Source organism: Poecilia formosa, unplaced genomic scaffold, assembly GCF_000485575.1.
Source record: "Poecilia formosa unplaced genomic scaffold, Poecilia_formosa-5.1.2 Scaffold81, whole genome shotgun sequence".
In the NCBI taxonomy this organism is placed as follows: domain Eukaryota; kingdom Metazoa; phylum Chordata; class Actinopteri; order Cyprinodontiformes; family Poeciliidae; genus Poecilia; species Poecilia formosa.
In genome coordinates, this window is record NW_006800020.1 from 767,329 (window position 1) to 781,005 (window position 13,677).

The following is a 13,677-nucleotide window of genomic DNA, read 5'->3' on the forward strand; positions in this document are numbered from 1 at the left end:
ATAAACAAATTTTGTTTTTAGCTTTTTGGATCATGTCGGCAATTAAATCCTTTTTCTAAAATCATTTGCAAATATATTTATATCCCTTTAACTTCTTCACATTTTATGACTTTACAACCAAAATCTTCACCATATTTAAGACAACATTTGCGATACATTCAATGTTATGCAGTACTTTGAAGTTGAGGCAAAAAATGAGACATGGTTTTCCAAGCTTTTTACAACTAAAGATCTGAAAAGCATATCATGAATTTGCATTCAGCCTAAATAAAATCCAGTGCAACCAAATGACATCAGAGGTCACTTAGTTAGTGAACAGACTCCACTTAGACACAATTCAAAAACTGCTGCGATGTAAAAGCCTCATGGGTTTTGATAGAGAACGTTATTGAACAATCGTAGAAGATTGTGCCAAGACCAAAACTCAACTTTGTGCCCAACTTACAAAGCTATGCAGCAGGGAAATGAAAGCTGGGCAGAAAATATGTTGGAGGATGCAAAAGTCTTAAGCAGTGGTGAAGGTTCACCTTCCACCAGAGAATTGACCTTTAACACAGAGCCTATTTAAGTTTTACAATGGCCAAGTCAAAATTAAGACTTAAACCCAATCAAGAATTTGTGGCAAGGCTTGAAATTTGTTAGTTTCAAGCATTTTCCTTCCCCTGAGATTAAGCTCTTTTGCAAAGAAGAATAAAGAAAGCTTTTAGGTTCTAGATGTGCAACGCTGTAAGAGACACTCAAAATACTTGCAGCTGTAATCAGTCTTACATGAGCCCCCATACCCTCCAAAAAATAAAATGCAATTAAGTATGTGATTGTACCTTATCAAATGTGGGAAAAAGTTCAAAGGATATATGAACACCTTTCCAGGACCCTGAATGTAGCATTGACCAGGCTTGGAATATGCACTAGATTAATCATAATTATAAAAATGTTCGCAAAACACATTTTTCAAAAATGGCATCTGGAGCAGAATCCTCACAAGTGATGCGATGAGGATTACCCAGCATATAAAGCCTTGATAAACCATATAGATCTAGATGAGGAAGATCAGTGCACACTCCGTCTTGCTTGGTGGAAGCGCTTAGTTTATGTTTTCATAGAAAGCATGTTGCACACAGATACAGGAGAGGTTCTATGTCGCTAATCCTCCCTTGGCTTTCAGAGTGGTATCACTCCTCCGACACACTCTGATGTTTTAGGCTGCATAATTCTCCGACAGACCAGGATAAGCAACTTTAACAGCTTTTCCAAGGATCATAGCACTGTAGGATATCCACAATCTGATGCTGCAATGTTTTAAGCGCAGGTGAAAGTGTGTTGACCTGATACAATCCTTCCATTCTATGATAAGTGCACCACTTGAAGCAGCTGGATTAAACTGATGAAAAAGCAAAAATAGTGAGACACTTTTATCGAATAAGCAAACGCAGACAAAAGAACTGACAATTGAATGGACAAGAAAAATGTTTACAGTGTTTAAACTGTTGTGTGATGCTTATTGTTAACCTATCTCGTGGCTTGGTGTGCAGTGTCAGTGTTCAGGCAAGTCTAATTCAATCTGCTATGAATGCATGTGACAGAATGGTCTGCATAATATTGTTGGACACAGCTGAATCTTTAACAAAGCGAGGGCTATTCCTCCTTGCTGAGAAAAGTGGCTCCTTGTTTTCATAACGATGGACAAAGAATGTAGAAGTCTGGAGTTCTGGTTAAAACCAGAAGTGGGTGGGAAAATAATTTCCAGAAAAATTATAAACTCTAAGGTAATTTAGTTCTGTTTTCTGTTGAACCATTATTAAACTCTCTTTTTCTCCTTTCCTGCATGTAGATCACTGTTTTTCGAATGGGTTCTGAGGGGCAGCAGGATATTGAAATGGCTATTCTGACTGCCTTGTTAAAAGGTATTCTAGTGTTGGTCAATTACTTTTCTACAAATCCAAAGTCAGAGCAGCCATCTTCCCAGACATTTTAGACTACTTAATCCTTCATTCAAATGATGCACCAACCGAGTATCGTCTGAGCTGAAAATATTTAGTTAGGTTACAATATCCTCAGAAACACTTGAGACTTGCCAAACACTTCCAGCTTTAACTCACAATTGGGATCAAATGTAACCAGTGGATATTTTACATTAAGATTCAGTATTTGGTTACATAAAATTGCTGTTTGGCAATTTGGCCATATTAAAAAAAAAAAATATGAATGGTTTCAAGTTTTAAAATTAGCAGTCCTGAATCACGTTGACCTGTGCTGCAATTGCAGAATAACTTCACAGCAATATTTTTTTTATTACTGCAGGCAGCATTGACCTGTTTCTTACAGGTTCTCTTTGCTTTTGATTGTTTGTTTGCATCAGGCACTAATGCATCCGCAGCAGACCAGCTCAGTCTGGCCCTGGCCTGGAACCGAGTGGATATTGCCCGCAATCACATTTTCGTTTACGGGCACAACTTACCAGTGAGTGGTCTGTGTATATTAACCAATCAATACAAAATGTTCCACAGCAGCGACGCTGATTATTATACATGGCATTTAAGACATGAAATATGGATAGGATGTGGACGAAAAGGGAAACAGCCTTAAGCAGGGTAGATGAAAGCTCAGTGAAGAGAGCTTTTTTTCTGTTAAAGATAGACCGGTGAGAGAGATATATATATATATATATATATATATATATATATATATAGTCAAATCAAATTAGAGGAAGACCACAAAAAATTATTGATGTTTTTTACTACTCAAAAGAGAGACAGCAGTTTTCTTCTTTAATTTTACTTCCTATCAGCCTGCTGGAGCCATTGCCATGACAACAACTAGTGCTGCCACAACTCAGGAAAAGCCAAAGAGTCCAGCCAGCGCTCCACGCAGCAAGGTTCGGGCCAAAAAGGGGAAGGGAAAAGGAAAGACCAAACCTGAACCTCCTGAGGAGACAGACCCCAGAAAGCTGGAGCTAATTCGCTGGGTGAGGATGAAGATTGTAGGAAACATTTCATGGAAAATGAGGAAACATGACTAAGGCTAAATGAGTGGCTATGTTCCATATCTTACCATGTACTAGGTGAACTCTTTGGAGCAGGCAATGATGGATGCTCTGGTGTTGGACAGAGTGGACTTTGTCAAACTGCTGCTTGAGAACGGGGTCAACATTCATCATTTCCTCACCATCCCTAGACTGGAGGAGCTGTACAACACTGTGGGTCTAAAACACAAAGTCATAAACTGAGGTGAAAATATAACTAAAATGTGTAGAAACATTATTACTAACCTTCTTCCCATCATTAATTTTCTCAGAAACTTGGCCCCGCAAATACACTGCATGCTGTGGTTAGAGATGTTAAAAAGGTAAATTATATTTCACAAATTCAATAGTGTAGAATCAAAATTTCATTAATATTTCAGGCTATACTAAATATTTTGAAAGTCTTAAATATCTTAAACATAACTTTTGATTCTCCAGGGAAATCTTCCTCCAGATTATCAGATCACTTTGATTGATATTGGTCTGGTGTTGGAATACCTCATGGGTGGAGCTTACAGAAGCAACTATACAAGAAAGGCTTTCCGCAACCTCTACAATAATCTATATGGCCTAAAAAGGGTATGTATAGATGGAAGAGAACAGATGATCCACTCAGAGTAATAGCATTTTAATTAACTTTCCTTCTTGTGCAGCCAAAAGCTTTGAAGCTCCTGGGAATGGAGGTGAGGTTGAAAACTCCTTTTAGTTCATTTATTTACCAGGCAGCTGCAACAAAATGCTTGAGTTCAAGTTTGATTTTTTTTTTTTTTTTTTTTTAGGATGATGAACCAAGACCAAAAGGCAAGAAAAAGGCCAAAAAGAAGAAGGAAGAAGAGGTGGAAATAGATGTGGATGACCCAGAGGTCTGCCGATTCAAGTACCCGTTCCACGAGCTGATGCTGTGGGCAGTTCTTTTAAAGCGCCAGAAGATGGCGCTGTTTCTTTGGCAGCGTGGGGAGGAGGCTATGGCGAAGGCCCTGGTAGCTTGTAAGCTGTATAAGACCATGGCCCACGAGTGCTCGGAAAGTGAACTGGTGGACGACATATCCCAAGACCTGGAGAACAATTCCAAGTCAGTGCTGCAGAGTGAAACATTGAAATAAAAACACACATTTAAAATGTTTTTTTTGTTGTTGTTGTTGTTGTTGATTTTTTTTTTTTTGGTTTTTGCTTGTTTAGGCCTTTTACGTAATGCTTATAGCTGTCACCTTTTTTTCAGAGAATTTGGGCAACTAGCGTATGAGCTGTTGGATCAGTCCTACAAGCGCGACGAACAAGTAGCCATGAAACTCCTAACATATGAGCTAGTCAACTGGAGTAACTCGACCTGTCTGAAGCTGGCAGTGGCTGCAAAGCAGCGGGATTTTATCGCTCACACCTGCAGCCAAATGCTGCTCACTGACATGTGGATGGGGTGTTTGAGGATTGGAAAAAATCCTGGCCTTAAGGTGGATCCTTAAATAGTTTTTTGCGAAGCAGTTTTGGAAACCTGTTTAAAAATAATGATGTAATCAGACTGATGATGTCCCGCCTAGGTTATTCTGGGAATTATATTCCCCCCACTGATTATGCTCCTGGACTTCCGAATTGGAGAGGACACTTCTTATCAAAGACCTGGAGAAAAAGAAGAGGGAAAGGACAAGGACGATGATGCAAAATCCAGCAAGGTCGGAGTTCATGCTGATGATTAGTTTCACATTCTGTTATCGTCATGATGAAAGATGACAAGACTTTGTGTTTATGTTGTAGGACCCCAACAATGATGGGACTTCCCGCAAAGGAGATGAGGAGGAGGGAAATGCTAATGTGCGCAAAATTCCGATTGCAAAAAGGTTCTTTGAATTTTATGATGCCCCTTTTACCAAATTCTGGTTCAACACAGTAAGTTCAACTAAAACTTACTCAAAGATCAAGCATTTTAAAATCTTCTGAGTAAAGATCATCTTGAATATCTATTTCTTACATTGTTTCCCCATTAGATTTCCTATCTGGGTTATTTGATGTTGTATAATTACATCATTCTTGTGAAAATGGAGCGATGGCCCTCTTTACAAGAGTGGATGGTCATTGCATACATCCTCACTCTTGGCACAGAAAAAGTTAGACAGGTAACAGATACTAAAATGGTCCTACTAAAAATTGGAATAATATTTAAACTTCAATTGGTACAATGTTAACTTATAAATCCTGGTGTCTAGATACTGATGTCAGAACCAGGAAAGCTGAAGCAGAAGATAAGTGTTTGGATGGAGGACTACTGGAACATCACAGACCTTGCTGCCATCTCTACCTTCCTTCTGGCACTGATGCTGCGGCTACAGCCAGAGCCATACATGGGCTACGGCAGAGTCATCTACTGCATAGACATCATCTTCTGGTACATTCGTGTGCTGGACATCTTTGGAGTCAACAAGTACCTGGGACCATACGTGATGATGATAGGGAAAATGGTAAACACAATGACATCATACAGAATCTTTGCAGGTATAAAAAGAGCAAACTGAGCTCAAGTGTGTTTGCTTCTTTTTCCTTCAGATGATTGACATGATGTACTTTGTCGTGATCATGCTGGTGGTACTGATGAGCTTCGGCGTGGCTCGGCAAGCCATCCTTCATCCGGACGAAGAGCCAACGTGGCGCCTGGCCAGGAACATCTTCTACATGCCCTACTGGATGATCTATGGGGAGGTTTTTGCGGACTCGATAGACCGTAAGACTAGAATTCATAGTAAGATTCTGTTTCCTGATTCTGGGCAGATGATCAGTGTCTTAAAATTTCAGTAAAGTTGACACTCTGTTGTGTACAAAATGGTACACTCCATACTTTGGCTCCCTCTGCTGGCAGATTTGTGACAATTCTTGTTGCATTTATGGCATTCATGGCAATAATGCTGCATGGAACAGGAACAGAACAGACGATATATGTCTTCTCACTAACAATCATCAGCCATTAAGATTTGTTTTTCTGTGAAAGCCGCTTCTGTCAAGTTGAAGACATCAACACGTAGTCAAAATTAGCAATCAGCAAACAACATGTAATGTTTTTAAATTATTTAAACCCATCAATGACAAAAGAGATATGTATGACATGAATGTCAAACAAGAATCATTTGGTTTGCACATTTGCTCAAACATTTTCTTACAATAAATAACTTTGCAGTATTTTGTAACTGTTTAAGAATTGCAGTGAGCAAATGTTTTTTTTTTTGGTTTGTTTTTTTTTATATATAATGCTTTCCTTTTCTTTCCCAAGAAAAAAGCTGGTCTTGATTTCTGGAATTTCTATTCCCAATTCATATCCTTTGGTCTCCTCAGCCTATGACATTGATGATATTGATCTCAAAATCATTAAGGTCAAATATTTGCACACACTGTACGAAAGGCTGTAGAAATGTTTATCACATGGAATAAACACCATTTAGAAATTCAGTAAATGAGGACTTTGACTTTTAAAACTCTGCTGATGCACATGCTTTCAATTAATCCTTGGTTTATAAAATTTAAAAATTATTACATTGTTGTTGTATATGGCTAATTTAAACTGTAAACTAGTTATGTGATTTAACTCAAAAATGACAGCAAATCGTAATACAGGGACAAAAACATTCATAAGCGCCCAATTTGATGGAAGTGCTCTATGATCTTTTCCTTTTTTTCATATACCATCTTCACCTCGACAGAAATCGAAAACATGATTTCTTTTTCCATTGATTTTAACCTTTTCCTTTTGTCCTTCTGCAATTGTTTCTTTGTATTTTCATAAGTCTATGCAATGGAAATTAATCGTAAGTAGTCTTTAAATTATGGATTCTCAACTCTAATCTGTTTGCTGCTTAACTGTTCTTAATAGCAAAGCTAATTTTATCACCTCTCTCCTCACAGCTCCGTGTGGAGAACATCTATATGATGAAGATGGGAAAAAGCTTCCTCCATGCATCCCCGGTGCATGGCTCACACCCGCAATTATGGCTTGTTATCTTCTCGTGGCAAACATCCTTCTGGTTAACTTGCTCATTGCCGTTTTCAAGTAAAAAAAAAAAGAAAAAAGAAAAGAAAAAAAGGATGACTAATTGAAACATCTTCAGAGTTAAAATGACAGTCATTAATTTTTTTTTTTTTTTATCTTTTCTATCTTATAGCAACACCTTCTTTGAAGTCAAGTCCATCTCCAACCAGGTGTGGAAGTTTCAAAGATACCAGCTAATCATGACTTTCCACGACCGCCCAATCCTGCCTCCACCTCTCATCATCCTGAGTCACCTCTACATCCTCTTCAACAGGCTTTTCCGCCGTTGCATCAGGAAAAATAAGGAAGGAGAGCTTGATGAGAAGGATCGGGGCCTCAGTTAGTCTCATTCAGTTGAACAAAATTACGGAAATCTTGTTTTACCAGAAAACGGTTCTGTTGATTAAGCTAAAGTTCTGACTAACTTCGTGTTCTAATCTTTCTTGCAGAGCTCAGACTAAATCCAGAAGAGCTAAAGAATCTGTATGAGTTTGAGGAACAGTGCGTGGAGGAATATTTCCGGGAAAAGGAAGACGAGCAACAGTCTTCAAGTGATGAACGCATCAAGGTTACTTCAGAGAGGTAAAATGCATTCTCAGTTGTACTTTTTGTACTTCCAATCACAGCTGTTTCATGCTCCCTCTCTCATCTTATCTGCAGAGTTGAGAACATGTCAATGCGTCTGGAGGAGGTCAATGAAAGGGAGAACACCATGAAAGCATCTTTGCAGACAGTAGACCTGCGTCTGGCCCAGCTGGAAGAGCTCCATGGACGTATGGCTTCCGCACTGGAAAAGCTTGCAGGGCTGGACAAACTGGAGCTAACCAGAACCTTCTCTAGAAACTCGTCTGTGTGTGATCATTCCACTCTCCTCCGGCAGGGCAGCATTAACAGTGCAGATGGTTACAGCCTCTACCGCTTCCACATGGACATGGAAGAGTTTGCGACCAGGCAGAAGGACACGGACGAGAAAGTAGGCCCTGAGAGAGAGCGGAGTGTGCGTCATGCCTCGAGCACTTGTGCTCTCAATGCAGCACAGACGCTAGAGGTTGGTGGTTTGGAGAGATCGCGACCTAGCTCAGGTGTGGACATTCTCATATCTCCATGTGAACAGAGGCTTTCATCTGGGGCTTCAAGCCAAGAGACCATAACCAACATAAAGCAAGGCAGCACAACGTTTCTGGACAAACTGTCAGACCAAAACAGGCTAAAACCTTTATCGCCTGCCAAAAGGGCCAAGTCCCTGAAATACTTTCCTGCTGAAGACCAGCCCTCATCTCCTATGACAAAGAGAAGATCTAGGAGCACCATCACTGTCCACCCCCCTGATAAACTAGAGAGATCTGCTGAGCCTACAACCGAGGCAAAACCTCTGGTAGCACCTTCCTCTTCTCCAAGGCGGGCAAAATCTCTAAGAGATCTTCCACTTGAAAGCCAAACATCTCCCATCACTAGGAAGAGGGCTATCAGCAGCATCATCTATGATCCAGTTGAAGCAGGTGATACAACTCAAACTCCAGCAGATTTAAAACATCAGGTCCATTCTAGTGGAAAAGCATCATCAGTCAAAACCCTCGCTCAGCAGTTTCAAACTGCTGCTTCACCTGAAGAGTTAGAAATAAATCACACAGATGTAGTTCCTTCAGATAGTAACACAGGTCAAACAGAAACGGAGCAAGACAAAGACCGCAAGACAACAAAGCCCAAAAGAAACCCCTCGGATGGTACCGACTACCTGACCGTAGCCGATGAAAGGTATATGCGGTCTCACAGGTCAAAGAGCTGCAACGCCAGCGACAGAAAAGTAAAGCCCATAGTGTTCTTAAAAGAGCCGAGAGCCTCCAGCAGTGAGAGAGACCTCGCCGAAGCAAGCAGAGTGTCAGACCTTGGATGGGAAGAAGAGAAGAAGATGATGAAGGCGGAAAAAACACATGAGGGTTTGCAAGACAAGAAATAAAAGCAATCAAGAAGAAAAAAAAAAAACATGGATTATAAAACCAAGACAAGAAAGAAAATCATCCTTAGATAGTGATGGTAAAATTATTTGTTAAATGTTAAGGGGTTAAAGCAAAATCACAAGAAAATTCTGAAGATTTTTTTTTTCTTTACTGTTGCTCTTTTCTGTAGGTGTAACATATGAGAACTTACAAAGACTACCAGTCACATTACAGTTTTTTTCCCCAATTATGTGTTTTCATGGAAAGGAAATGTGAATGAAAATCTACTAAATAGTCGGTTTCTGTAAAAAAACATAAGAAAACTGCATGCATATACAACGTGAACAGCAAAACACACCAACATTCTATATATGTTTGACATTTTCAAATACTATCTGTAAACATTTCTTTTGTCAGATACTCTGTGCTTAGTACTGAGCCCCCACTGGGATCTCCCTACTGCTTTCATGCAAAAACAATACACTTGTATAACACTGTGAATTCAGTCCTGCTTCTGAGAAAAAAAACGAAAAAAAAAACACTCCTTCCAGTTTCATTTTAACACTGAAACATCTATAAATGTGGGTTCTATGAAAAAATAAAAAATAAAAAAAAATATTAGAATACATAAGTTGTATTAGTATGCTTATTTTTAGCTATTCTAATTTCTATCACAATTCTCCGCAGCAGCAGAGCTAATGTCAGTGCAACAAAAAGGCCAAAAGCTTAGTAATATACATGAACTTCATACAGACACATACAATCAATGCTTAAACCTGATATCTCAAAGCATCTTCATAGGAATTCTGATAATAGGTAGTATATATATATTATAAAAATGGTGCTACAGTATGTAAAATAATAAGACAACAATGTGCAACCTATGTATTTTTATATTATAAACGGCAGCAGAATTATTGCCCGCTGCAAGCAGGCACTGCAGGGAAAGCTACAAACCCCTGCACGAGTCTTTTGTATGAGCAGACACAAAGTATCAGGCCTTCAGTCTCCACCAATACTCTTCTGATCAGCAAATCAGGGCAGCGTCTCGACTGCCCAAGACCTCAGGTGGCAGTAAGACCGTGTGTGCAAGAGCAGTGCTGCTGCAGCGAGGAAGCCCGAGAGGAAGGAGTCCTCTAAAACAAGCAAGGTCACGATAGAAATGTGACGACTGTCTGCCTGCTGCTTAGAGAAGTGAACACTTGAAGAATTTAATTCTCTTTGACTTCTTATCGGTAATCTTCACCGGTCTTCCGGTTCCTCCGCCGCTGCTGTCAGTCTACCAGTCAAAGAAACAACAAACTGAGCGTTATCAAGAAAAACAGCAGCATCTTTTTTTTAAGAGTGTCTTCACTACCTACCGTCTTTGAGCACAGATTGTTCAATATGTCTCTTGCAATAGTATAAAAGGCCTGAGAGGAAAAAGAAAAAGAGAATAAAAAAATGTTATGTAAATAATTTATGTTATGTGTGTTAATACAAATTTTTTCACATTACAAATTTCAGAACAATTTCAATTTCATGTGACTGAACCATTATAAAGTAGAGCATAAATATGAAATGTAAACAGGTATTTCTAAAAAACAACAATCTGAAAAGTGTGGTATGGATTTGCATTCAGTCCCCTTTTCTCTGGTAGTCCTAAGTAAAATACAGTGCAACCAATTGCCCTCACAAAAAACCTAATTACTAAATACTGTAATTTTTTTTAAGTGTTAGAGGTAAATACTCTAAAGGTGACCGATTCACCTTCCAGCAGAATAACGACCTTAAACATACAACCAGAGCTAAAACCGAATGGTTTCAATTTGAGCATATACACTGGACCTAAATCCAATTAAGATTCTGTAACAAGATATAAAATCTGGTGTTCAGAGACATTCAATCTAACTAAGTCCAGGCTAATTATTTTGCAAAGAATTCCCATACTCTGTGGTTTGTGTTTGTAATGTGACAAAATGCGTAAATACAAGGGGTACTATTGCTTTTATCGAGCTGAAAATGTTTCACTTACCTCTTCTACATTTAAGCCAGACTTTGCGCTAGTTTCTAAGAACTTCACTCCATAATCAATAGCCAGCTGAGGGAGATTAAATAAAAGTATTTATTTCAAAACTGCATTTGCTTTCTAGATTTGTTTTTAGTGTTGGTGACTAACTGAAGACTTACTTTTTCACCCCGGTCTTTCGACACCTGTCTCCTGTCAGTCATGTCACATTTGTTACCCAGGATCATTTTCTCCACATCAGATGAGGCATGCTAAAAATATTGGAAAGGATCATTTAAAGAAATAGATTGTTGAGAGTAAAAACAAAGGTAAAGCACAATAATTTTGACAATTCTTAATCAGCTTTTAGAAAAAATTTTAAAAAAGTATTTTACATTGTTATGTAAGGTGCGGTTACCTCTTCAATGTTTCTAATCCAGTTTTTTATGTTGTCAAAGGACTTCTCGTTGCTGATATCGTAGACTAACATGATACCCTACAGAGGAGAAAACCTTCTGAAGTTTCTGAACCCTGTAATGAAAATGCATGGTAGATTTACAGTGAACAGATTGAAAAGGCAGGGACTTACCATTGCTCCTCTGTAGTAAGCTGTGGTAATGGTGCGAAACCTCTCCTGTCCCGCAGTGTCCCTGAGAACATCAATTAAAAAGAAACATGATTTGGCTATGTTCGTACAGTTTTTTTTCCCCCCTTCAGAATTAAACTCTCGAAAGGTTCAGTTACCAAATCTGGAGTTTAACTCGTTTCCCATCCAGCTCTATGGTTCTGATCTTGAAGTCGATCCCTGTGTTGGAGCAAACAAATGGGCTTAGAAAAGGAATTCAGGGTTCCTACATGTATTTCATGTCAAAATGCTGTATTTTTCAGTCAATCAAGTATATTGGCATAGCACATTTGAGCAAAAAGGCAGTTCAAAGTGCTTTACGTAATACAAAGACAAGAATAAGAAGTCATAAAAGCAACATACAGGCAATAATTGAAAAACCAGTGACAAACATTACGTTTTGACGAGACAGATACCTAAATGCACAGTTGGATGAATGGATGGTTAAATAATTGGGTAATGGATGGATGTTGGATGGTGCAAATTACTATGGGTGAGGGGAGCTTGACCCTCTTAATTAAGGCTTTGACCTCCCTAAATAAGGTTAAAAATAAAAGGTTGGAGAGTATAAAACACTTAGCGATTCCATGCTACTTGTATTATTATACAATTACATTAAGTGTGTTGAAATAAGCTTAAAATACTCTTGTAATAACCAACTCTCCCCTAAAATGGAGCATATCTTCAAACCTTGTTTACTGTTTATCAAAACGTGATTGGCAGTAAGAAATGAGTTTCTGTAATGATGCATTCACATTTAACTTTTTCACCTCAGAGTTTCTTAATTATAGTTTGTAAAGAGTTTCAAGAGGGAATACCATGATTTGTCTATGTAACGTGAAGTTAGTTTATGATTTGTAGCTAGTGATGGGCTTGCTTGAAGAACTGACTAAATTAAATCAAATGCAGACTTCAATTTTATGTTCTCCCTCTGGAAAGAGTGGTGAATTGATGGTCTAACAGCTAGAATCCATTCCAGGTTTAGTCAATTAATATAGAATAAAGTCTGAGAACAAAAATATTTTTTTCTCAAATGTGTTTTTTCATATATTCAGATTTGAAAGATACTAAAATCAAATTCCATAGTTTTCCAGAGGTTTCCAAGCAGTGTATGATCTCTGACCATTAGATTAATCTTGCCGTTGATCACTACATTATCAAACACTTCTCCACATATTAAAACACTAATGATAATTTTGTAAAAGCTAAAAAACAATTGAAGAATATTGGTACAGAGGGGTAATCATTGTTGACCACAAAAGCCTCATGAGGTTATGGAGACTACATCGGTATCATATCAATGGTATCAGCCATTAATCAGTGTAGTATCCTGTACTGAACCTAATTGATGGACGTAAGCTTACAGTAAAGAATCATTACCATTTGCCTCTCACGTCCATTGTCTGGCTTTAAAACCCTCACAGATCATTAACACAAAGCAGGTCTCCGTGATATGCATTAAAGCTGCTATTTTACGAACGTTACCATCAACAGAGTCTTGACGAAGGTTCAGGAAACCATTTTTAAGTTTAAGATGAGTATTTTTTTTTTCCCTTGAGGCGTCCTCGGGATACTCACCTATTGTAGATATGAAGGTGGTATTGAAGGAGTCCTCGCTGAACCTGAACAGCAGACATGTCTTGCCGACGCCGCTGTCTCCGATAAGCAACAGTTTGAAGAGGTAGTCGTACGTTTTCGCCATTTTAAAAAATAATAGAGTCCAGTGTTTAGGTCTTTACAAAATGCCGTTAGGAGCAGGCGGAGTCCGCCTGGGTGGATATCCTCAGCTGTCGGCTGCCGAATCGGGGCAGACTGGCTGCACAGCAAAACCGGTGCCGGAGGTGTTGACGTCATTGTTTTCGCTTTGCTTTGTGGGATATGTAGTTTCAAATAAAACGGCGACTTAAAGGGATATGAGGCCGGAAATAGTCGCACCTGAGAGGGGGCAGTAGATTTACTATATGCTTTGTTGCTTATTACAATATAACACGTATTTATCTCCTTTTTGTTTATTAAAAAGCAAAATAAACATTTTCACAAATAGATACGTTACAGTGCAAAGTGTCATTGGTATAATAACCCACACACCAGAGGTGATTG

The 13,677-nt window shown here is 38.7% G+C and overlaps 2 protein-coding genes across 3 annotated transcripts; one reads left to right on the forward strand and one right to left on the reverse strand.

Annotated features, from left to right (window-relative positions):
- The first annotated feature begins 23 nt into the window (after positions 1-23).
- On the forward strand, positions 24-9,278 carry LOC103141323 (transient receptor potential cation channel subfamily M member 1). 2 transcript variants are annotated; one of them, XM_016673748.1, is made up of 19 exons: positions 24-1,904; positions 2,360-2,460; positions 2,789-2,965; positions 3,062-3,196; positions 3,295-3,345; positions 3,461-3,601; positions 3,676-3,705; positions 3,802-4,094; positions 4,242-4,470; positions 4,558-4,689; positions 4,772-4,903; positions 5,002-5,130; positions 5,221-5,472; positions 5,558-5,732; positions 6,787-6,807; positions 6,905-7,049; positions 7,162-7,367; positions 7,478-7,610; positions 7,689-9,278. In XM_016673748.1, the coding sequence occupies exons 1-19, from the start codon at positions 1,847-1,849 to the stop codon at positions 8,983-8,985; spliced, it is 3,837 nt and encodes a 1,278-aa protein (XP_016529234.1). In that variant the 5' UTR covers positions 24-1,846; the 3' UTR covers positions 8,986-9,278. The 2 variants fall into 2 exon arrangements, with proteins under 2 accessions (XP_016529234.1, XP_016529235.1); XM_016673749.1 differs by lacking the exon at positions 6,787-6,807 and having other exon boundaries at positions 5,558-5,750.
- LOC103141231 (ras-related protein Rab-8B) lies at positions 9,117-13,433 on the reverse strand. Its single transcript, XM_007556777.2, has 8 exons — positions 13,156-13,433; positions 11,697-11,757; positions 11,542-11,602; positions 11,371-11,448; positions 11,135-11,224; positions 10,980-11,045; positions 10,327-10,377; positions 9,117-10,244 (listed from the first exon to the last, which is right to left on the reverse strand). The coding sequence occupies exons 1-8, from the start codon at positions 13,277-13,279 to the stop codon at positions 10,152-10,154; spliced, it is 624 nt and encodes a 207-aa protein (XP_007556839.1). The 5' UTR covers positions 13,280-13,433; the 3' UTR covers positions 9,117-10,151.
- Between the last annotated feature and the right edge of the window lie 244 nt (positions 13,434-13,677).

Excerpts from the sequence above, each read along its gene's own strand:
- LOC103141323 (XM_016673748.1), top strand. The coding sequence starts at position 1,847 with ATGGGTTCTGAGGGGCAGCAGGATATTGAAATGGCTATTCTGACTGCC. Across the intron at positions 2,966-3,061 it reads AGCTGGAGCTAATTCGCTGG|GTGAACTCTTTGGAGCAGGC; the intron begins GTGAGGATGAAG and ends ACCATGTACTAG. Across the intron at positions 3,706-3,801 it reads TGAAGCTCCTGGGAATGGAG|GATGATGAACCAAGACCAAA; the intron begins GTGAGGTTGAAA and ends TTTTTTTTTTAG.
- LOC103141231 (XM_007556777.2), bottom strand. The coding sequence starts at position 13,279 with ATGGCGAAAACGTACGACTACCTCTTCAAACTGTTGCTTATCGGAGAC. Across the intron at positions 11,758-13,155 it reads CACCTTCATATCTACAATAG|GGATCGACTTCAAGATCAGA; the intron begins GTGAGTATCCCG and ends GCTCCAACACAG. Across the intron at positions 11,046-11,134 it reads CGAAAGACCGGGGTGAAAAA|CTGGCTATTGATTATGGAGT; the intron begins GTAAGTCTTCAG and ends AATCTCCCTCAG.